This window comes from Entelurus aequoreus, linkage group LG03, assembly GCF_033978785.1.
Source record: "Entelurus aequoreus isolate RoL-2023_Sb linkage group LG03, RoL_Eaeq_v1.1, whole genome shotgun sequence".
NCBI lineage: Eukaryota > Metazoa > Chordata > Actinopteri > Syngnathiformes > Syngnathidae > Entelurus > Entelurus aequoreus.
In genome coordinates, this window is record NC_084733.1 from 52,951,871 (window position 1) to 52,977,236 (window position 25,366).

The 25,366-nt window shown below is 39.4% G+C and overlaps 1 protein-coding gene across 1 annotated transcript in view; it reads right to left on the bottom strand.

Annotated features, from left to right (window-relative positions):
- LOC133646604 (ryanodine receptor 3-like) overlaps positions 1 to 25,366 on the bottom strand; it is a 168,978-nt gene that overhangs the window by 17,756 nt on the left and 125,856 nt on the right. Inside the window, exons 56-69 of the mRNA XM_062042144.1 lie at positions 20,349 to 20,461; positions 16,969 to 17,065; positions 13,281 to 13,390; positions 12,966 to 13,017; positions 12,839 to 12,895; positions 12,137 to 12,236; positions 11,975 to 12,054; positions 8,952 to 9,028; positions 8,799 to 8,872; positions 4,947 to 4,964; positions 4,401 to 4,481; positions 4,230 to 4,318; positions 4,014 to 4,142; positions 3,806 to 3,910 (exon numbers count right to left, since the gene is read on the bottom strand). Coding sequence (XP_061898128.1) covers positions 3,806 to 3,910; positions 4,014 to 4,142; positions 4,230 to 4,318; positions 4,401 to 4,481; positions 4,947 to 4,964; positions 8,799 to 8,872; positions 8,952 to 9,028; positions 11,975 to 12,054; positions 12,137 to 12,236; positions 12,839 to 12,895; positions 12,966 to 13,017; positions 13,281 to 13,390; positions 16,969 to 17,065; positions 20,349 to 20,461 — 1,182 coding nt within the window. The remainder of the gene's footprint in view (positions 1 to 3,805; positions 3,911 to 4,013; positions 4,143 to 4,229; positions 4,319 to 4,400; positions 4,482 to 4,946; positions 4,965 to 8,798; positions 8,873 to 8,951; positions 9,029 to 11,974; positions 12,055 to 12,136; positions 12,237 to 12,838; positions 12,896 to 12,965; positions 13,018 to 13,280; positions 13,391 to 16,968; positions 17,066 to 20,348; positions 20,462 to 25,366) is intronic.

Here is a 25,366-nt window from a genome sequence, read left to right on the forward strand (position 1 = left end):
AGAAATTCCGTATGGAACAATACTTTGTTACATTTCCACGAGGAGAGTAAAGAGCAACTTTAAAGGCCTACTGAAACCCACTACTACCAACCACGTAGTCTGATAGTTTATATCAATGATGAAATCTTAACATTGCAACACATGCCAGTACGGCCGGGTTAACTTATAAAGTGCAATTTTAAAATTCCCGCCACACTTCCGGTTGAAAAACTCCTTTGGATATGAATTATGCGCGTGACGTCACAAAAGCAACGGAAGTGGTTGGACCCCATCGGACCCGATAGAAAAGCCTCTTGTTTTCTTCGACAAAATTCCACATTATTCTGGACATCTGTGTTGGTGAATCTTTTGCAATTTGTTTAATGAACAATGGAGACTGCAAAGAAGAACGTTGTAGGTGGGATCGATCGGTGTCTTAGCGGCTAAGTACAATACTGTAATATCTGTGATATTTGCATTAGTGTACTGTCTTTAAGGGTTTGGGGAACGCGCATGCGCGAGTGAGTTGGCGGAGAACTTGTGTGTGTGAGCGTGAGTTTTGGCTAACAGCAGCTCGTGTATGTGTGTGCGTTACTTTTTGAACTACAACCAGTTACCGCTTTTTAATAGAGCGATTGAGCAGCGCTTCCTCGTCTGTGTGACTCCTTCTCCACTGCGGGGCATTACAATACTTACAGCAACACAACAAGGACTACTTACTACGCCTAGCCGATGCTTGCCGCCAAACCCACGGATGAAGTCCTTCATCGTGCCGTTGATCGCTGGAATGCAGGTGAGCACGGCTGTTGATGGGTTTCTATCTTCATTTGAGAACGATGCTATCGCGCTAGCTCAGTAGCTAAGTGTGTCACCGATGTATTGTCTTGGAGATAAGTCACTTTAAATGTCCATTTCGCGTGCTCGACTCTCATTTTCAAGAGGATATAGTATCCGAGGTGGTTTAAAATACAAATCCGTGATTCACAATAGAAAAAGGAGAGAGTACATAGTTCTGTGAGGTCTGGTTGCTAAGTTGCTAAGTTAGCTTCAATGGCGTCGTTAGCACAGCATTGTTAACCTTCGCCAGCCTGGAAAGCATTAACCGTGTATTTACATGTCTACGGTTTAATAGTATTGTTGATTTTCTATCTATCCTTCCAGTCAGGGGTTTGTTTTTTTTGTTTCTATATGCAGTTAAAGCACGATGCTATCACGTTAGCTCGTAGCTAAAGCATTTCGCCGATGTATTGTCGTGGAGATAAAAGGCACTTTAAATGTCCATTTCGCGTGCTCGACTCTCATTTTCAAGAGGATATAGTATCCGAGGTGGTTTAAAATACAAATCCGTGATTCACGATAGAAAAAGGAGAGAGTACATAGTTCTGTGAGGTCTGGTTGCTAAGTTAGCTTCAATGGCGTCGTTAGCACAGCATTGTTAACCTTCGCCAGCCTGGAAAGCATTAACCGTGTATTTACATGTCCACGGTTTAATAGTATTGTTGATTTTCTATCTATCCTTCCAGTCGGGGGTTTATTTATTTTGTTTCTATCTTCATTTGAGAACGATGCTATCGCGCTAGCTCAGTAGCTAAGTGTGTCACCGATGTATTGTCTTGGAGATAAGTCACTTTAAATGTCCATTTCGCGTGATCGACTCTCATTTTCAAGAGGATATAGTATCCGAGGTGGTTTAAAATACAAATCCGTGATTCACAATAGAAAAAGGAGAGAGTACATAGTTCTGTGAGGTCTGGTTGCTAAGTTGCTAAGTTAGCTTCAATGGCGTCGTTAGCACAGCATTGTTAACCTTCGCCAGCCTGGAAAGCATTAACCGTGTATTTACATGTCTACGGTTTAATAGTATTGTTGATTTTCTATCTATCCTTCCAGTCAGGGGTTTATTTTTTTTGTTTCTATATGCAGTTAAAGCACGATGCTATCACGTTAGCTCGTAGCTAAAGCATTTCGCCGATGTATTGTCGTGGAGATAAAAGGCACTGAATGTCCATTTCCCGTTCTCGACTCTCATTTTCAAGAGGATATAGTATCCGAGGTGGTTTAAAATACAAATCCATGATCCACAATATAAAAAGGAGAGTGTGGAATCCAATGAGCCAGCTTGTACCTAAGTTACGGTCAGAGCGAAAAAAGATACGTCCATCACTGCCTCTCAAGTCGTTCACTGTAACGTTCCTCATCTACGAATCTTTCATCCTCGCTCAAATTAATGGGGTAATCATCACTTTCTCGGTCCGAATCTCTCTCGCTCCATTGTAAACAACGGGGAATTGTGAGGAATACTAGCTCCTGTGACGTCACGCTACTTCCGGTACAGGCAAGGCTTTTTTTTTATCAGCGAGCAAAAGTTGCGAACTTTATCGTCGATTTTCTCTACTAAATCCTTTCAGCAAAAATATGGCAATATCGCGAAATGATCAAGTATGACACATAGAATGGATCTGCTATTCCCGTTTAAATTTAAAAAAATCATTTCAGTAGGCCTTTAAAATGCAAATGTAGCTGTATTTATTTATTTAAAACATTTAACAGTCGACATGTAAAGCTTGGTGTGACATAAATAACCAATTTGTGTTAAAATACGAGACTTCGACTATAGTAATTTTGAGCGACCTCCGGCGGTTCTTTCTCTTGTTCCTCCGGGAGGGAGGCGATCATATTCAGGCTGTGGAGACTCCCGGAACTTTTTTCAGCGTTTGTAAATAAAACTTTACATCTGATCTATCTTTTTCTTTCTATGTTTACACCTAAATAGGTGGACTTGTGTCTTATTGTATTGTATTGTAGTCAAGTATTATTTTGACTTGTATAAACAATGTTCTGAAACTATCGCTATTGTGGTTAATTTCCTGCCTTAATTACAAATAACACAAAATAAGGGGGTACATTCAGATATCCTAAATTATATTCCACATTATATTTCCATGTACATTTGAAAGTACAACCTACAACATATTTTTAACATTTAAACATCAACTGCTATAATGTAGAGCTGAGGGATTATTTAATATTAATTTTCAAAATAGGCCATACTTTTGAAACAATATCTGAGTAGTACTTTGTAATGTTGCTGTATATAATTCAACAAGAAAGACAAAGACGATCTATGCCTTTGTAGGAAAATGCAAATTTCAGCAAAAATGGCTGGCACGCTAATTTTTCAAAACCCGGTTGAAGCTCGGCGATCATAAACCCAGAGAGTTATGTGTATGTTGTAAAATAATGTGAGGATGAGCTTTATTAATTGGGTTTAGGGGGTCCCTTCATGAGGACCGGCTCTGACTTGTGCCGCCACTAGCTTTCATGTCTCGAAAACATCTGAAAAGGTCGCTAGTTGCTTTTAAAAAATAAAAGTCGCTAAGAGGAGTTGAAACTTGGACTTAGCAAGTAAGTTGGCAACACAATGTGTCTAATAATATGGAGAAGAAAAAAAATTCCATGTTGTGTTAAAAAATATTTTTCCCCCAAAAAGGGTTTGATAATGCACTTAATGCACTATAATGCTATCAAAAGCTATCTATGTAAAAATAAACAAGACAAGTGCTAATAAATATAGTATTTTCCTGCTCTAGTATCTGGCAAACTGTTTGTTCCAATAAAGTAATGTTTGCTGGCTTCATTATTTGTGCACATACCCTCAAGTTTTGGCAATATTGTACATTGTTTTTAATAAGTCTTGCTGAGAAACCACATTTCCAAAGTGAATTTAAAGCTGAAAAAGAAAGATCTCATAAAAGTATAGTGGATTATGAGCATAAAACAGCAAAACACCCTAGTGCAGTGTCAAATACAGGCGCAGACTACATACCTGGGATAACTTCATCTGCATGTTGGCAAAAACATGCAAGAAGCCCACAACTGCATCCCACAGTCTGCTATGAGCCAGGCTCTGCTGGTTACCTATACATGGACCCTATAGCAAACAGATCACCCTTAATATACAGTGTACTTTAAAAAAAACATTTGCACTCAGATTGGTCATAATTGTGTGTTGTGCATGTATCATTTGTAAGTACCTGTATATACTCTGTTAAAGAGTTGAAGACCTGCTTAGCGACTGCAAGCGCTCTGGAGAAGTTCCTCTGACCGGCCTCATCAATAATGTCTTTTCCAGAGTAGTACCAGTAGAAATCACTGATGGATTCCTAGTAGGAAAAAAATCGAACAGAAGAGTATACAACAAATTAACGGCATATACAGTACATATGTATGGGACAGTAAAAATATCCTACCTGAAGTCTGAGCAGATAGTCTACAGTACTAATGATGATGTTGACTGTTGTTGTGTTTCCCGTCTGCGTCCTCAGAAAGTTTTGAAAATCTGCAGATAATGTGTTTATTATTGAAGGTTTTTAGTAAGACGCTGTCAATAAAGTTGTGTTAGCTAACATATGTGGACATACCATTGTTGTGTCCCTCACAGAGAAGCTGCAGGAACCTAAAAAGATCCTTTGTAAACTCGTCATTCTGCAGCACTTTGGAACCTGTGGAGCCAAGAAAACAACTGAATTGTAAGGTTTAGCAATTAGATAAAAAAAATTGTGTTTGATATTTTTGCATAATTGTACAGCTGCAAAGATGCATATATGCATGAATATAATATCAATAAAGCTGATCTGTGTTGTTAAACAACAGCAAAGCTTTGTTTCTTATTGCAAACAAAGCTTTTTGAGATTTAACTTTAATCATATGTTGGTTAGTAAAATCCAAATGAAAGAAAAACAAAACTGACATTAAAGCATTGTTGTTACTCAATTGACAGAACAGACTATCTATGTACTACAAGTTAAAAGGAGCATGCATGGGTTCCGTCAGGGCAGGTGAATAAAAAGTAGGTGCGCTTATATTGCATTCAGGGTGCAGAGGAGAGGAGAAGGGAAGAAGAGTCAATAGGGAGAGCAATCAAAATGACAGCATTGCATAGAGGAGAATCTAGACCGTGTATTTACCCCGCTCACTCACGTTGACTGCGACCGATGACACAAAAACATGATCAGAGGAACACACAGAAAGCAGACATAAGCAAAGGAGAAGACACTAATATTCGATCACAAGCACAGAACAGAATGATAGCACTCCAGCTACAACTTTGCTTAGCACTGATGTACTTCAAGTTTTACAATTCACAGTCACCATCACTTATGCCTGAGCTCATTAACTGGAAATGAGCTGGAATATGTATGATGGAACTTGTTAATGGCATACACTGATCATTAGGTACACTACTACACATCTGCTCAAGTGGCTGATTTGCTCGCGTATGCGCTAAAAGTCAGCAACTTCCGTTCCTAATTTCACAGTAGTTTAAAAAAAAAATTTAAAAATCCAAATAAAGGCATTTTACTATTAATTTTAAACTGCTAGTTTGCAAAAGCATTTACAGACACTCTCACATAAAAAGTCAATTTAAGTTTCTTCTCTGTTGGATTAAAACAAAATTATATTTTGTAACAGTGCAAATTATTTCCAAAACTAAACATGATAGAGCTTCTTGAATGAACACAAAACCTGTGTTGGCTTTGAGCAAGCAATGGAAACTTTCTTTTATTATACATTTTGACATAAAACAAGTGAAATACAAAACTCAAAATTTGTCTTAAACAAATCTTAGTCAAAATATAATTTATAGATGTACAGGGTAATTAAAAAAGAATACGCCAAAATCATCACGTATTTATTCAGTTCTAAAGCTTTGTAATCGACTGAATCAAGGGTAATTTGATACAGGAGTTATCCAAGTTTTATTGTGTTACAATTTCACCGTTGTGGTCATGTAATCCTTTTGGCGCCGTTCAATTGTAGGAAGGCCCACTGTTTACTTACCCTCAAAATGGCGACTCCCCAACAGAAGGTGTTTTGTGTGCTTAAAGGCCTACTGAAACCCACTACTACCGACCACGCAGTCTGATAGTTTATATATCAATGATGAAATCATAACATTGCAATACATGCCAATACATGCCAATACGGCCGGGTTAACTTATAAAGTGCAATTTTAAATTTCCCGCGAAATATCCGGCTGAAAACGTCTCGGTATGATGACGTTTGCGCGTGACGTCACGGGTTGAAGCAGACATTTTGGAATAGCACGGTGGCCAGCTTAAGTCGTCTGTTTTCACCACATAATTCCACAGTATTCTGGACATCTCTGTTGGTTAATCTTTTGCAATTTGTTTAATGGACAATGAAGACAGCAAAGAAGAAAGCTGTAGGTGGGATCGGTGTATTAGCGGCTGGCTACAGCAACACAACCAGAAGGACTTTGAGTTGGATAGCAGACGCGCTATCCGACGCTAGCCGACGCTAGCCGCCGACCGCACCGATGATCGGGTGAAGTCCTTCGTCGCGCCGTCGATCGCTGTAACGCAGGTGAGCACGGGTGGTGTAGAGCAGATGAGGGCTGGCGTAGGTGGAGAGCTAATGTTTTTAGCATAGCTCTGTCAAGGTCCCGTAGCTAAGTTAGCTTCAATGGCGTCGTTAGCAACAGCATTGCTAGGCTTCGCCAGGCTGGACAGCATTAACCGTGTGGTTACAGGTCCAGGGTTTGGTTCGGTGTCTCTTGATAGTAGAAGTAATGGTAGTATTGTTGATCTTCTGTCTATTCTTCCAGTCAGGGGCATGTTTCTTCTGTTTCTATCCGCAGTTAAGCACGATGCTATCACGTTAGCTCCGAAGCTAAAGTGTTTCGTCGATGTATTGTCGTGGAGATAAAAGTCACTGTGAATGTCCATTTCGCGTTCTCGAATCTCATTTTTAAGAGGATGTAGTATCCGAGGTGAAAGGATACAATACAATACAATACAAATCCGTGATCCACAATAGAAAAAGGAGAAAGTGTGGAATCCAATGAGCCCCTGTACCTAAGTTACTGTCAGAGCGAAAAAAGATACACCCTGGCGTCCTGCACTGCACTCTAATCCTTCACTGTCACTTTCCTCATCCACGTATCTTTCATCCACGCTCAAATTAATGGGGTAATCGTCGCTTTCTCGGTCCGAATCGCTCTCGCTGCTGGTGTAAACAATGTGCAGATGTGAGGAGCTTTTCAACCTGTGACGTCACGCTACTTCCGGTACGGGCAAGGCTTTTTTTATCAGCGACCAAAAGTTGCGAACTTTATCGTCGATGTTCTCTACTAAATCCTTTCAGCAAAAATATGGCAATATCGCGAAATGATCAAGTATGACACATAGAATGGACCTGCTATCCCTGTTTAAATAAGAAAATATAATTTCAGTAGGCCTTTAAGTTTGTGAAAACAAATGCCATTGTCACGGTGGAGCGTGCTTTTAGAACAGAATTTGGCATTGTTCCACCCCATCGTGAGAGCATTTAACGGCGGGTTAAACCGTTTAAAGAGACTAGCTGCTTATGTAAAGGAAAGAGTCCTGGAAGACCTTGATGACATGAAAGATCGAATAACAGCAGCAATCAACACGGTGGATCGTGACATCCTGGGGCGTGTTTGGGAGGGATTCTCATATCGTCTTGATGCTGTCCGTGCTGCCGGTTGAGGCCATATTGAGCACTTGTAAAGCATGAAATACTCAAAGTTATGTACAACACCTGTGTTCAATCTAGGTGTTCTAATGTTTTTCATTTTTGAAATATGGAGTGATCATTTTGGCGTATTCTTTTTGAATCACTCTGTTTAACTATTGAGAGAATTGATCAAAGATATCTGAATAAAATCAGAAATATTTTTAGCAGTCGCAAAACTCTAGGACGTGTGCTGCAAATGTCTGAATGGCCAACGGTGCATACACAAGTAATTATTTACCTTCTGCCATCTAGTTGAATTTATGTTTAATGGTTTTAATACACATTCAATGGTTATGCCTGTCACTTCACGTCACCGGTATATATGGAAGATACATTATTTGTAGAAAATAAATAAAACATTTTGGACCAATTAGTAAAAAATATCTGTCAGAGCATGTTAATGTGCTACGGCACAGTGGTTGGGAATAACTGCATTAGATTGTGGATGTGTATCTATTGTATTGCACATACTGCATGAAACGCTTGTCGGTCAAATAGATGTATTCAAACGTATACTGTGTTATTGGGCTGTGGCCGTTCTAACTTCATTGGTGCCCTGTGCGAGAACGCTTTTTGTCTCTTTTGTTGCTTTCAACCCTTAGTTGGCGCAGGTGGCACTCATTACCAGGCGATGAGCATAAAATAAATATGAATCGGTACAGTACAGTACATCTATAACCACCACTATTGTTAGGCGATACTGTGTGTAAAGTACAAATGATTGACTGTAGTGGGATGCGCTTTGGACACACAGTAGCAACAATGGAAATGGACTGGATCTCATTGGGTACCTAAATAAGAGGCCAGTAAGTGTGTATGAGGTGAAAAGTGATGGACAACAGTCTGTTTCACATTTGACAATGACAGTCTGGTCGCTGGGACAATCAAGGACTTTCCCCATGGTTTAATAGTAGTAGGTTTATTTATTTGTACTTTTTTCATTGTATTGCCTCCTTGTCCCACTGTTAGTAGGCTGTGAACACTAGGGGGCAGATTTTACCTTGTTGGCATGACATTGAGGAGCATATTTGTAGATTATGTTTTTTTATGTGAGAGAAACACTTTAAAACCTGCTTGAGAATGGTGACATTACTCAATGGCAATTGTTGCAAATGCAGTGTGTAATTGTTTTTGTTTTCTTTTTCTCACTCAGCCTGAAATATGAATAATAATAAATATTTTTTATTTTTTATCAATAACTTTGTTTACCTTTTTGCAGACTCTAACTTAAATAATACCCATAATATTCAGCTACTTACTTGATCCTTCTTCAGTAACCATCCCGAGACCTTCTGCTTTGTTTTGCCTCTCAAAAGCATTCAGATCCAGGACACTGACAGGGAACATAAACCAATATAGGTTTAACATATTTTAGTAACTACAAAAATGAAAACAAAAGTGTATGTACGTACCTGCAAGACATCATTAGTCCAGATAAGCTTTTGAAAAAGCCGACATCCCTCTTCTCTTTAAGGTAGTCCAACATTTTCTGCACAAAACAAGGAGGATAGACTGAACTAATTTGAAGGTTTGTTTTGATTGTTTGAACGCAATTTTTAAAACAAATACTCATATTTTAAAAAACATTATAAAAATGCTGTTTTGTTTTCATCTTGATAACACCAGTCTTAAAATGATCAAACCGGATTGAAATTAGTTCCAGTGATCAACACAAAACACAATTGTAAAGAGCCTGACTTTTAGAAATAGCATGTACTTGACATTTTTACAGTATGTAAGGGAATTTAGATGACAAAAAGATAATGACAAACCCACAACATTCTTCATGATTACTTTGAGGTATAAGACTACAGAGAATGTACACAAGCACTATTAAATTAACAATCACTGTATTCAACACTGATACTAAGGACTGAAAACTATATATTTCTTACCAATCTCAGTTACAGTAACATATCAATCAAAAATGAAAATCTGTAAATGAGAATAGTTGTAAAGTTTAGACGTAAAAAATCTGTAGACAAATTTAAATTATTTAATTTAGTTCACTTAGAGCAAATTTAAAGAACAACTAAAGCAACTACAAAAACAAGAACAATACATCAGAATCAGAATCAGAAATAATTTAATATTCCACATGCAACTTTAATCATTATCCTCCTTCTTCCTCTATGAGCTACCCCTCTCATTCTCACTCTTCTTCGTCCAGCTCGTTCCAATTTTGTTGAAAACAGCTAGACTCACTTGCTGCCTTTTATAGCACCTACTTGAGTGCTGAATTGTCAATTAGTTTTTGGGATTGTTTACGCACTAAAATTAAAAGTACTACACTATTAGAAAAACCTTACTGTACACTCAAGAAAGAAAACATCAGCCCATATTTGCACAACTATGAGCATACTGCCAATCTCACACTATTTACAAAACAACTGGGCCTGTTTGTGTGTACTAAACATGTGCAAACTTGATAAGACACACAAAGCTGACCTACCAAATGTGTGCAAAGTGGAGAGCATTTGTTAAGTGAGCAGAATACGATGTGCAATCCATTTTGCATCTCTGTCTTCATTAATATGTAAAATATATGCTTACTAACACTCCTTTGCTTATTTATAAACAAACCAATCACGTGTATAGGCACTATAAAAAGCAGCAGTTGAGTTTATCTGTTGGCAACCACAATGGAAAGAGTTAGAGGAATAACCTACAGAGGAAGAGGAAGAGATGGAAGCCATGAGGGAGGTAGAGGCAGAGGAAGAGGACCAATTTTATGGTCTCCAGCTCCTGGCTGAGGTAACTCTAATCATGGAGAAGGTCTGTAACCAAATGCGAGATGCTTCTTTACAAGGATAGATTGGCCCTTCAAGACATTTTTTTCCAAGATGTCTTGTGAATTAGAACATTGCCTGCGAGTCTGCGACATCGATGAAATTCTCTGGCCAGATGAGGCGTAGAGAAAATGGTTGATTTTCTTGTATTTTTTTGTTTTTTACAATAAATATTCAAATTAAACCTGTGCTAATGTAGTATTTAACAGCATGTTTCTGACTTTTCAACTTACAGTAAACTGACAGGTTTGTTACAGTATATACTGTAGTATGAATCTCTTTGTCAATATTTTGGGCGTGCAGCAAAATAAATGACATTTTCTATAGTCTGCAACACTGGTCTTGTGTAGTGTTTGGTGAATTTACAGTATGGTATATTTAAACTTTCTCCATGTACTTTGTCAATAGAAACCCACTCTAATCGTTGGGAAGTAGAAGTGCTAAAACTGTTTTAGGTTTATCACAGCAGAGTGTAACTACTGTACTTCAAACAAAAATAGTCATTTGCAACATATATGTTTAATATGGTAACAAAATATGCGTGTATTTACAATAGTGTTTCATTTTGGGAAATATCTAAGGTGTTCTGCCAATTGGGTGTGTGGTTGTGCTATTGTGTAGTGTTTTGAAAAAGCGAACCCTGTTTTCAAAATCGTGCTTATGTAAGCAATCCAAAAAAATTGTATGCACATGTGTGATTCCACACCTGGTGGACGTTACTGTCCAATTAATTAATTAGTGTAGTCATTGTAACCTCACAATCTTTAGGAGGAGTACTCCGGCGACCCCTGTTTCCATCGGGGGTGGATGTGGACATGGTTGAGGATTATAAATACCTGGGAGTACACATCGACAACAAGTTGAACGGGTCAAAACACGCTGAGGCACTCTACAAGAAGGGACAGAGCCGCCTCTACATCCTCAGGAGGCTAGGATCCTTCAACGTCTGTACAAAGATGATGAAAATGTTCTACAAGTCGGTGATGGCGGGCGCCTTCTTGTACGCCGTGGCCTGCTGGGGCAGCAGGCTGAGAGCGAGGGACGCAAACAGACTGGACAAGTTGGTAGAGAAGGCCAGTCACATGGTGGGAGTGGAGCTAGACTCTCTGGCGGTGGTGTCAGAGAGGAGAAGTCTAGCAAAACTCCTAGCCATTATGGACAACACCTCCCACCCACTACACTCGGACCTTGCAGAGAGAATGAGCACGTTCAGTGGAAGGCTCAGACTCCCAAAATGCAACACGGAACGACACAGAAGGTCCTTCATACCGACAGCCATCAGACTGTATAATGCATATGTTCCTTGACTGCACTTAAATGTAGAGTATATGTAGAATATATTTATATTATTTATATATTATATATATCATATATTATATATATTATATTATTTATTATTGTCATTGTCTATTGTGAGCGAACTGTGGGGCTGAATTTCCCCCAGGGATCAATAAAGTACTTTCTATTCTATTCTATTATCTGTGTCCAAGGTGTAAAAATGTGTGTAGAGTTTTGCAAATCATTTTGTGCAATGTTTTGCAAAAAGTTTGAAGCTGAGTATGTGCTTATTATTGTGCCTCTTCAGATGTGTGAACATTTTCATTTTAGTGTGTAAAAAACTGTAAATATTCAGAAATGGCTGTTACCTGCTGGACCAGAATGTTTCCCCCGTTGAGAATAGAGATGCCCAGTTTCAGCGTGAAGGTCACCATAGCAACCAGTCGACCTGATTGATGACCACGTAGTATAAATAATGCGTACAGCAAAAATGTGGTCACTGTATGAGCGATCTTATGAAGATGTTGTACCTTTACTAGCGGCTATCATCTGGAGCACCATCTCTGCAGCCCCGCGGTCGTGCAGTCGGGCCTGCTGGTACAACATCTTTTGTTTCTCCATTTCCTTCTCCTGTAACACATGACACAGATTATGCACCATGCTGTGAAATACCGTAATTTCCGGACTATAAGCCGCTACTTTTTCCCCTCGTTCTGGTCCCTGCGGCTTATACAAGGGTGCGGCTTATTTATGGCCTGTTCTTCTCCGACACAGACGAAGAGGATTTCGGTGGTTTTAGTACGCAGGAGGAAGACGATGACACAATGATTAAAGACTGACTTTTCATATACCGGTAGGCTGGTTATTTTGATAACGTACAGGCGAGCACTTTGTATTACTTTGCACCGTTGTATTATTTGTACTCTGCACGAATGCTGTTCGCCATGTCAAAGATGTGAAAGTTTGATTGAATGATTGAAAGATTTATTGTTAATAAATGGGACGCTTTGCGTTCCCAAACAGTCATCTCTGTCCCGACAATCCCCTCCGTGGTAGCAGGAACCCCTATATACTACGGTAATTACACATCAAAACCCTGCGGCTTATAGTCGGGTGTGGCTTATATATGGAGCAATCTGTATTTTCCCCTAAATTTAGCTGGTGCGGCTTATAGTCAGGTGCGGCTTATAGTCCGGAAATTACGGTACATATTGTGTCAGCTGCAGTCACACCTCAAAGGTTTTGTCTTTTTCTTCCTCATCATTTTCCTCTTCCCCGTCAGCACAACTCTGCATGAGAAAATACGATGCATCACCTGTATTGTTTTTTTTCAGTCAAAGCCAATAATACAAAAAGTACCTTGGCCATCATATCTGCATATGCAATGTACAAGGGATCTTCTTCCAAAGAGCTGAAGGGCAAAACAGTTTAATATTGTTTGATAATAATTTGCATGCAATCACATCTGAGTGTGTGGAAATGAGAGGTGGACCAGGGCAAGTAGATATGTGTGTGTGTGTGTGTGTGTGTGTGTGTGTGTGTGTGTGTGTGTGTGTGTGTGTGTGTGTGTGTGTGTGTGTGTGTGTGTGTGTGTGTGTGTGTGTGTGTGTGTGTGTGTGGTGTGTGTGTGTGTGTGTGTGTGTGTGTGTTTTGGTGGTGTGTGCGTGTTTTTACCTGCACTCGGTCAGAGCATTGTGGCTGAAATGCAGAATGAGCTGGTGAAGAGGGTCCGGCCGTTTTCGAACGTCCTCTTCTTCTTCTTCCTCCACTTTGGGCTGTGTTTTCTGGACAAGTCAAAGCCTCCCATTATAAACTATACAGTATATGTGACGACTGTGATGCCACCTGACTTAATTTTACACAACAAGCTTCTATGAAGAAGCATGCAGGCCATTATGCACAAGCACAAGGAGGTGGCCATGCACAGGTGACATGCAGCAGCTTTGTAAAGGCGTAGAATGGGAATACACATGATTCTCTGTGAGCCCTATTTACATTTGTACATGTTATATTATCGTTCTGTGCAAGTCCAATATCAGACTGTAAAAATAGGGACAATGTTTTTAGGGCCTTGAACTGTTCGCTTGTCACTTTCATTCCAGATTATATGAGAAAACCATACAGTGCAACCTGCTAATGTCAACACCCAGCTTGTGTCAACCAACTCATAAGGTCCTGGTCCACTGTGATCTTATTAATAAAAAAGAGACCGCTTAAGTCGACGTTGTCGTACAGTACAGTACATAGTCGACAGGTTTTAGACATCAAATTTGAGACCCAAAAGGGTTGTTTCTACGAAAAATCGGTCCCTCATTATCAATATTATTTTTATTGTCAACTTCCTCATCATCGCTAAGTGGTGTAAGACCACAACAGCAGCATAACTACTGTCTAGTTACACGGCAGTGAAAAAACCTATGCACTAGGAGCCTCATTTTCCCATACGCTTAAGTGGAAAAAGCAGCACAGATGCGTGGCTGCACAGTTGCGTGGATTGTGGCTACGCCGCATTCTCCCGCTCGATGTAAGTCTGTCACTGTGCGCCTTCAGCCAAGATGCACGCTCTGGATGGAACAACCCTAAAAATGTGGGCGTTTACAGTCAAACCTGTTTTTGCACCTAATTCTACCATCGATTTTTGTCCCTGTGCGTTTCTGAAGTTGCAATAGGTTAATTGCCTCGTTAAGGTAAAATATTATACTGCATTTGAAGTTTGGATACAGTGTACACCAGACCTGGGCATTGTACGGCCCGCGGGCCGCATCCGGCCCTTTGCGCATCCCTGTCCGGCCCGCGCGAGGCCAATCATAAATTACAAAATACATTTCAAAAAGTATCTATGTCGAGTGTGCAATACAACGGTGCTGCTTTTGTTTTGAAAAGCGTTATTTGTACAACTTCCGTGTGGACGTATGCGCGTGTGCGATTGTGAGTGAATTGAACGGCGCAATTACAAATTACAAAATAAAGTTTAAAAAACATCTATGTCGTACGCGCAATACAACTGTGCTGCTTTTATTTTGAAATGTGTTATTTATGCCGTATGTCCGGGGGGAACCTGTGAGTGAAGGTGCATAGAGACAAGTGATGAGACGCTAAAAAAAGAAAAGTTGATGAGGAATGGCGTGTTTCCAACAAGACATGGACTGCCAAGTATTTCTTTACATAAATTAATGGTAAAGCCGTGTGCTTAATGTGTGGTACACAGGTTGCTGTGTTTAAATATCATTTTAATCGCCACTACACGAAGAAACACGAGGGAAAATACCGGAATGTGTCTGATGAAGCGCGCGCAAGGGAGGCTGATGCGTTGATGGTAAAACTGCAAACCCAACAAGGACTTTGTGCCATATTTCACACCGCCAGAGATGCAGCCGTCAGGACAAGTTTCGTCATTTCTCACAAAAGCGCCAGAAAAAGTAAGGCGTTTTCTGACGGAGAGTTTATTAAGGAGTACTTATTGGACTTTGTTGCGCTGATAATGCCCGGAGACATGGACTGTTTTTCGTTAACTTTGGATGAGAGCTCTGATGCAGTCAATTAAAGAGACAACCACAGGTAATGACTTGTTCACAGAGGTAAATGCGTGTTGGGACAAGCTGGCAGGTGTGACAATCGAATTCCACTTTATTTATATAGCACATTTAAACAACAAAATGTTTCCAAAGTGCTGCACAACAATATTAAAAACAATATTCAAATATTATCCTTAGCTCCACCAATGACTGAATAAAAAGAAAAAACAATTACATATAAAACCAATATAAAAAACAATATAAAATAAATATGATTAAAAACTATTTTTAACAACAGATGGTTGTCCAAATCTGATGGGGAAAAATGTTGGATAATGCAGGATAAAGTGACCATCAAAAGCAATCTGCTTTTGTATAAAGTTAAGTTAGGTTAAATTAAATTATTATTATTATCATCATTATTATTTATCTTACGGTATATCAAAAATAATATTGAGCAAAATCTAATTGAAATATTGTCGTGTGGCCCTCCAGCAGTGCTCGGGTTGCTTATGCGGCCCCCGGTGAAAATTAATTGCCCACCCCTGGTGTACACTACACGTAATAAAATAATAAAAGAGATTTTCAGAAAACGTTCAAATCCATTCTGATCGCTTCAAATGGACACACCTGCAAACATCCATTGAGATGAGGATAAAAGGACCATAATGCCACTCCGAATTAACTATTAAAAAACAAAATTCACGCTCATATACTGTACTTGGCTGTGTCTTTGCGTGATTGGGAGGAATAAGGCCGCGACAATAGCGTAAAATGTAATGGAACCACACATACCGGCCGCATTTGGACATCTTGGGATGTTCCATGTCAGATACCATGTAAATGTGCACCTTCGGCAATGGGTATTGTCACTTTGACAATTCAGTGTGGAATTTTGCACAAGCCTGCATGGCATTGAGAATGTTTACCAAATACAAATTCAATTCCATCAATTCAAATTTATGTTAGAAAGTAGAAAATGTATTTCAAGTATAATTGAAGGAATTATACATGACAGATATTATTACTATGCACAGCATGCATATATTATAATTTGATTACAACACGTTTGTCGTTGACAATTAAAAAAACAAATTCTATAAAACAGACAATTGTATTCGAAGTAACTTCAAATCACATAAAATGGTGGAACAATACTTAATTTCCCAGTGCTTAATTTAGTGTTTGTGAAGTATTTTTACTGTTCAGGCAAAAACCTTTAGTTTCCTGCTATTTAGCTACACAGAATGTCTCTGAATTTCAATTAACTTACTTCCACTTTTTATAATTCCAATTCACCAACCTGTGGGGTTCTTCAAACAAATTGAACTGAAATTCCAAAATCTGAAATTTGCAAAAGCCTGATGCCAAGGCACCATTGCGTTCATACCATCATTCTCATTAGATATGCTTGTAAAACAAATGTAATATACTTAGGACCTCATGACCAAAAACAAAGAAACATGTTTCCCATGTTGCTCTTTGATGTAGTCTAAAGACTATGTATATCAACCTGTTATTACACAGGTTTCAAACAAGTGAAAGAAAACAAATAGGCCTACTAAAAGAGCACAAACCAAACATCAAACTAATACACTGGGGTACTGTTGAACTTAGCACTGCACTTAGACAACTGGGTGACGTCACTCTGACATCAGTGGTGATGTCAGGCTTGCTACACAAACAGGCCACATCATTGACAGGTGAAAAAAAGCACAATAAGACGAGGTGTTACCAAGTTCAATGACGTAGACACACAATGTCACAAGTAAAGCAGGTGTGGAAGGGGAGGGCCGAGGCTCCCACAAAACACTCCACCAACAGTAAGGCATTTTACAAGTACTTACTGCAAGATCCTGTACTAGCTTCTCCTCAAAGGAGTACTCCTCTGTTTCTATCCATATTCTCTGATAGGCCAGGAGGAAGAGGTTAATAGAGCGATGCCTATGGAGGGGGTAAGAGGACATTAGCCCGGGTTAGATAGAAGCACAGCAAAAGAGGGAAGCAGGCCCTTCAGGAAAGGGTTAGGATGGTTAGTTGAGAACCCTGGTACATCCCACTGGCCATGAATTGTTTCTGATTTAAGAAATATAAATATTACAGACTAAATCATGTCACAAATTGGTCGATTGTTAGCTTTGGGGAAACTCTGCAAACCCTTTAATCTATAAATACAAATGGGTTCCTACTCTGAAATAGAACCCGGATGCTCCTAAATCGGGATGGGCATTTTGATCAAATCTTCAATTTTTTACCTGTTATTTTCAATGAGATGAGCACAACACTCTCTGAAAGTTGAGCCCTCTTGTTTCACTGCCACTGTTGTACCGAGCAGAGCAATAATCCGCATGGACATAGCTGACATCATGTTGTTCAGCTCAGACCACACACTAATTGACATTAACACACCTCTGCTGGTTGCAGCTAAGTCGCGCACTCAATTACACCTCAATTCCCTAAAGAGGTGATGAATCTACAATTATCAATGTTATGATTACAATTACTGCTGTCCTAATGTGCTATTGGTCTGATATCAGCAAAAAACCTGTCTAATGGAATATTTATACAAGCAGTCCTGTAGCGAGTTAACAGCAAGGTTGGTCCTTTCTCATACTGTAGCGAAGTCATTTACAATAGGTAATGTAGGTTATAGGCTACTAGGAGTAAGCAGCTACACAACAGCTAAGCACACAAGGTAGACATACAGTATGTAATAAATGTCCATAACTGAACAACATTGCAGTCTAAAACAGTTAATATAAACAAGTATTAAATAATTATGCACATTATTTACCAATAAAAAGGGCCTGATTTACTAAATGTTTGCGCATACTAAAACATGTGCAAACTTGATGGCACACGCAAAGCTGATTTACTAAACGTGTGCAAAGTGGAATAGCGTCTGTTAAGTGAGCAGAATAAGGTGTGCAATCCAGTTTTCATCAAAACACCCACAATACTGGGAGGAGACAGTGCAAATATAATTACCGGTATTCACTGTTTTGCAAGCACTATTTTGCGTTTTTTAACACGTGTCAGAAGGACAAGAAAACTGAAAGTTCCACACACAGCTGCAGGATCAGTGCTTGCGCTGCACAGACAGACGATGGACTTACGAGAATCCTCTATTCTACCTGTGTGCGTCATCATTTTGGACCGTAAGAAATAACAAATATTAGACATATTGTCTATTCAGCAATTTCCATTTATAATGTTAGAGTTGATGGATAAATAATAGGGCTGATTAAAACAAATTCAACTGATGCGTTTTGGTGTTTGCTGGCTTTTTTTTTATGTTGTTCTTTTTTTTAATTCAGGAAATATATTAGTAATGAGCTGGTGATGCGATCCACAGCCTCGCACGCAGAATTAAGTGTCAGTGTCTAGATTGCGATTCAGAAAAGGTGTTACAGGTTATACAGTAGATGCGTTCTTTCAATTGCACACGCAGTGTTAGTAGATCACAAGCAACGCGCCCACTCATTTTACACACTTTTATTATTTTTTGCACACACTGTTTAGCGCGTGGTATTTGGATCTTAGTAAATCAGGCCCAAAGTCTCCAAGTTAAAAGCGTATTAGAAAATATCCAGTAACAAACATGTCCACATAATTCAGCATACTGAGTCAAAAGCTACAAATTAATGAATTATTGTGGCTTGGTGTCACTAAAAAATGTTTTACCACATCACTGGCGTGGCGAAGTTGGTAGAGTGGCTGTGCCAGCAATCGGAGTGTTGCTGGTTACTGGGGTTCAATTCCCACCTTCTACCTTCCTAGTCACGTCCGTTGTGTCCTTGGGCAAGACACTTCACCCTTTGCCTCTGATGGCTGCTGGTTAGCGCCTTGCATGGCAGCTCCCGCCATCAGTGTGTGAATGTGTGTGTGAATGGGTGAATGTGGAAATACTGTCAAAGCGCTTTGAGTACCTTGAAGGTAGAAAAGCGCTATACAAGTATAACCCATTTATCATTTATTATCACTGCAACTCAAAGACAGCATTGCAGATGGTTAATAATGAATAGGTTAGTGTTCTCTCTTTGACTAATTTCACTTGATCAAATATTTTCTAACAGTCCACACTAAAAAATCATAAAAGTAAGTATGATTCTTGCTGATATAATTTCAGATTATTATTGGTATTGGCCAATACTCAGTGCTCCAATATTGGTATCGTATTATAAGTGAAAAAGTTGTATCGGTATACCCCTAATTAAAATCATCATACCCATTGAATTAGTCTCCCCATCCCTAGTACACATTTATACATATGATCTGCCCTTTGACCTAATCTAAATCTCTCTTAATTTTTAGTGGTAACATCTGGTCTTTCTTGCTGCTTGATGAATGACGATTACACAGACAAGTGGAGAAACCAGTAGGGATATTTGACTGGAAGTTACAATTTGGAGGAAAGCAAAGGGTTGTTACGAGGGGTGCACATGGCCTCAGCAACATTGTTGATTATGTTACCGTCAGCATGGAGAGCAGACTGTCACAGCCTGACTTCTTGTGCATTTTCTCCAGCCAAATATGTTGGTAGGCATTCAGGAAGTAAGTATTAGTTTTGTCCCTTAAAGGGGTGGTGGGGTCGGGGTGGGTGTGGGGTGGGGGTGTGGGGGGGTTACAATAAAGTGTGACATTGAGGACAGAAGAAGGATTTCAACTGAATTAACTTGGCAATATTCCTCACATGCAGAAATATAGTAGTCCAGAGTAAAATGCCCCTGCATTAGAAACAGGGTAGTAATTGTTTGCGATCCTGGGACATATTTCACTGTCAACAACTCTGAATGAATGCGACATGCTGCTAGGCAGGCAGGTTGCCGCCTCCGAGCACATATTGAAGGTGGCTGCCTTCCTACTTGGGCCCCATAATTGTTTTCCTCCCACTGTAGCTGGCTTCCTGTAATTGAGTTACAGACCAGCAGGGCATGAAATTGCTAGTGTCCCTTTTTGAAAAGGGAAAACATCTGCAGGCCAGACATTTATCCGACAAACACACAGTGGGGGCCTGCGCACTAATGCACGGTCACAATCCCGGAAGTGAAAAATGGGGTTTAGAGAGCCAAAAAGAAAAACACACACAGAAAAAGGTGTTAGAGATGCTAAAACAATCATAGGGAGCTGTCCAGTAAGTAATATCTGAGACAGATTATAATACGTTTTTTAGCATCATTTAGCACACACATTTTGTAAGTACAGTATAACATCTGTAATCTAGTACCTCGGCAGATTGTAAAGTGGAGCCATTCGGAAACAAGCAACAACAGCTCTTTTCCTCTGCTTGGACAGCAACTTCTGCCAGACACATTTCTTGGATCTCAATGGCTGCTCCACCTAATAGTAGAAAGAGTGCATTTATCACACACACACACACACACACACACACACACACACACACACACACACACACACACACACACACACACACACACACACACACACACACACACACACACACACACACACACACACACACACACACACACACACACACACACACACACACACACACACACAGAAACATTATCTGTCAGCTGTATGTGACACTGTGACAGTGTTTTAGATGACTGTATTCAAGTTCATCTTTGTTGATGTAATGAAGGCAGATGGTAGAAAAGAACGTAGAGAAAAACGGTTCCACCCACTAGTGTTGTTGTATTCAGTATTGTACAAAAGGCATTTTCCTTCATTAACTTTTTCACAGCAAATACTTGAACAAAAATCAGTAAATAAACTAAATGTGTTTTCTTTTCCCCTTTTCATAAAAAAACACTTATTTGTGGTAACAGTCAATGGGAAGGGCATACCAGAAAGACTACGATGTGCAGGAATTCATATTAACATAATTCATTGGATTATTTTCCTGTCCACGTTGCTACTTTGAGTGGTCACTCGTTACTATGAAAAATTAGTTTGATCAATTTCAAAAGAGCCCCAAAGAGCAGATAAATACCAGGAATTCCTTAGCATGAACAGTCAGACACACTAAGAAGTAAGGATTGGAAGATTAACCGGTTTGCATTGAGCCGTCGACATGCACATGCAAAATACAAATAAATCTGTAGGGCATCTTTTAATTGCTGCAGTTTAAGGGAAAAATTTGAGACGCATCGACTCTTACCTCATATCGATTTAAAGGGGTCATGATTTTTATTCTACATTTAAAACACATCCTGGTCTGGTCTATATAATATGCTATGGCGGTTCTTGGTGAAAAAAATCGCATTGAGTTTTCTTTAACAGACATATGTTCAACCCACTTTTTTGCTCCCTTTTTGTCCGATAGTTCGTTTTGAGAGGGAGAGTTGTTAGATGCAAATGAAACTCTCCTCACCACGCTGAGTGAACATTCGCCCCCGTCCCGCTAAAATGTTTTGTAGTTTTTTAGCCCTCTTGCTTATATTTAGCACTATGGACTTTAGTGACTGCCACCAGCCATCTGTTTTGAGTTTTGAGAGATTTTCACCACAGCACAACATCCCAGATGATATAGCGAGATCAGTGGCTCACCGTGTAATTGTCGGCATTAAGGAAGGTGGCGAAGATGCTGGCGGAGGAGAGAGAGGAACGAAGCCCGGCTATGTACCGGTGTGGAACTATAGGCTTGCTAAGGTTGAACTTTTACCAGTTCTGTAACTTTGTAATGCTATATCCTGGACGTATGCATGTGTGTGTTGACAATGAAAGGCTTTTCTGTTCTATATCATGTAAATAACTCTGCTGCACAGCTGCTTCAAGTTGTAAAAAGAGGTTCAAACTGGCTATACAGTAAGCTGAGCTACTGCACAAACAATTCTAACTGGTCCATTGCCAAACACAGTAGGCACTGATCCAATTAAAGGCCTACTGAAACCCACTACTACCGACCACGCAGTCTGATAGTTTATATATCAATGATGAAATCTTAACATTGCAACACATGCCAATACGGCCGGGTTAACTTATGAAGTGCAATTTTAAATTTCCAGTTAAACTTCCGGTTGAAAACGTCTATGTATGATGATGTATGCGCGTGACGTCAATCGTTGAAACGGAACTATTCGGACACCATTGAATCCAATACAAAAAGCTCTGTTTTCATCTCAAAATTCCACAGTATACTGGACATCTGTGTTGGTGAATCTTTTGCAATTTGTTTAATGAACAATGAAGACTGCAAAGAAGAAAGTTGTAGGTGGGATCGGCGTATTAGCGGCTGGCTGCAGCAACACAACCAGGAGGACTTTGACTTGGATAGCAGACGGGCTATCCGACGCTAGCCACCGCCCGCACGGATGATCGGGTGAAGTCCTTCGTCGCTCCGTCAATCGCTGGAACGCAGGTGAGCACGGGTGTTGATGAGCAGATGAGGGCTGGCTGGCGTAGGTGGATAGCTAATGTTTTTAGCATAGCTCTGTGAGGTCCCGTTGCTAAGTTAGCTTCAATGGCGTCTTTAGCAACAGCATTGTTACGCTTCGCCAGGCTGGAAAGCATTAACCGTGTATTTACAGGTCCATGGTTTAATAGTATTGTTGATTTTCTATCTATCCTTCTAGTCAGGGGCTTATTTCTTTTGTTTCTATATGCAGTTAAGCCCGATGCTATCACGTTAGCTCCATAGCTAAAGTGTTTCGCCCATGTATTGTCGTGGAGATAAAAGTCACTGTGAATGTCCATTTCGCGTTCTTGACTCTCATTTTCAAGAGGATATAGCAGAGGTGGGACCAAGTCATTGCTTTGCAAGTCACAAGTAAGTCTCAAGTCTTTGCCCTCAAGTCTCGAGTCAAGTCCCGAGTCAAGACAGGCAAGTCCCGAGTCAAGTCCAAAGTCAAGACTGGAAAGTCTCAAGTCAAGTCACAAGTCCTGCATTTTGAGTTTCGAGTCCTTTCAAGTCCTTTTGACCACAGACTAATATTTTTACACAGATTGTGTATGCTTTTAAACCGCTGTATTTATTAAAACAAGTGCATTTGAAATAGCAGGAGAGAAAATAGTACTGACATTGCAATTCATAATAGCACTATTAACCAGTCATTTTAATAGTTTAAACAATTTTAAACATTTAACTCATTCCTTTACAGAATAAACACATTTGCAAAAACAAGTGCAACTGTACTTATTTGTACAAATGTGTTAACATTGTATTTCCATGGCATATTGCATTGTAACTAGTTCCACAGCAGTTTCTATTCTGTTCTTACCTTATCTCAATGATCTCATCTCATACTGTATGTGTGTTGATGTGTGCGTACACTTGAAAAACATAACAAATACATGAACATAACAATGAACAGAGTTGTACTTTTTAGATGTCAGGGCCCTATGCAATATGTACACATATTCTTAATATAGTATATATTTTAACTGACCTTTATTTGACTATGTTTGTCTTTTTGTAGGTGGCTAAAATATGCGGTGCTGCTGACCGCCGTCTAACGTTACGTTACTGTGTGTGATACATTGACTAACGTAACGTTAATTATAGGTACCTCATGAAACCCTGCTTAAAAAATCACTTGACAAAAAGTATGAATAAGGTAGCAAACTGCAGTGGACGCAACATATTGCCGTGTTTGAAATGACGTTATAACCATAAACATCTTATAAGTAGATGCAATATTGGTTGCTGTGACGCGAGCAATTTGCATCTTGAAGTGGTGATGAGGAGCCGGCGAGCAGCCTAAACTGATAGTTGACAGGTAGAAAACGAAGATGCCAGGCTGGTGTTCAACGTTTTCCTGCTCAAACGAGCGGACTGTTGAAAATAGGAATCGGGGGATTACTTTTCACAAGTAAGATTTAACATTAATGTACTATTGGTTGTATTTTGTGAGAAGAATATTACCACAGAGTTGAGAAGGAGCAAAGATCTTCAATATTTGTATGTGAAAATCACAAATAAATCTTCTGGGGGAGGATGACGCCCCTAAAGGGGTTTGGTTTACAAACTTTCAGCCCCACCTAAAACAAAATTCACCAGCCGCCACTGATTATGATGCATTCTCATTTTAGGCAAAATATAAGACAATACTTTCTTAACAGTATAACTGTAACCAGGAATAAGTCTTCAAGTAACAATATTCAAATACTAACATTGTTGGGTAAAACAGAATTTGGTTTTATTCTGAATCCAGTGAAACAGATTGGTGGTTTTAGCTGATATAAAGACTTTCAGGTGTTTATATATGTTTAAGTATTTGGCAGACGCTTTTATCCAAAGCGACATACATAAAAAATACATATATAACAATCACTGTAAACATGATCATTTGAGGGAAGAATGTAATACAAAATATCAATACAAAGTGTCACGACAGAATAAACTCTCTGCTGCTGCAGCAACAGAGATACGGTCTATAAGATATATAGATATCTAATGTATTCATACATTGTTTATGTAATATGTATATAACGTAATCATATTGTTTCTTCAATTCAAAAATATCTGACCGTTTTTTTCCCCCTTCTCTGGGATTATATTCCCAGTTTTAATCTCGGACGTCTGGTCATTTATAGCGTATAAGAATATTCTATTACTGTTAAGCAAACTATGAATAATAAAACATGTGTCCGTTATCATAGCTACACGTATGACAAAAAAGCGCATGAAAATGAGTGGTATTCAGTGAGGTAAAATGAATTAAATGCGTTGACAGTTCATTGCTCTTGCCAAATGAATTGCACTGAGTGGAGCGGATCACCACTCCAAGATGGCGGCCCCGCGTCTCATCTGCGACAGTAGGCGGTAGCGCTCGATGCTGTGTCTACTTATAAGATGTCTATGGTTATGACGTTAGCAGTGAGTTTACAGCCTCACTGATTTAACTACACAGCAAATAAAAGTCATGTTACTTAGCCAATAAACATTATCTTACATTCAAAATTTACCCTTCTTTGTGCAACTTCAAATGTCGAACGAAGTTGGAAGTTGTTGCGTCTCCGTCTGTAATATTCAAACTGCGTGATTTGCATACGGCAATTCTTTGACCAAGTCGTAGTTTTTATACCCGAACGAAACCAACTTTGGTATAAATCTTTCTCACTGGCGCGTTGTTTGACAACTCTTGTTCATTGGTTGTCCTGCAATTTGATTGGATCAATGCTGTGTGATGAAAACAACGTAGATCTAATTTGATTGGCTGTTGTACTGAGAGCACACACGCTGACACGCAGCACACACGCTGATAGACAGACACGTACAAAATGAAAGCTACGGAGCGCTCCCAAATAACTTTTTAAGCTTTAGGTTTTGGGGAAAGT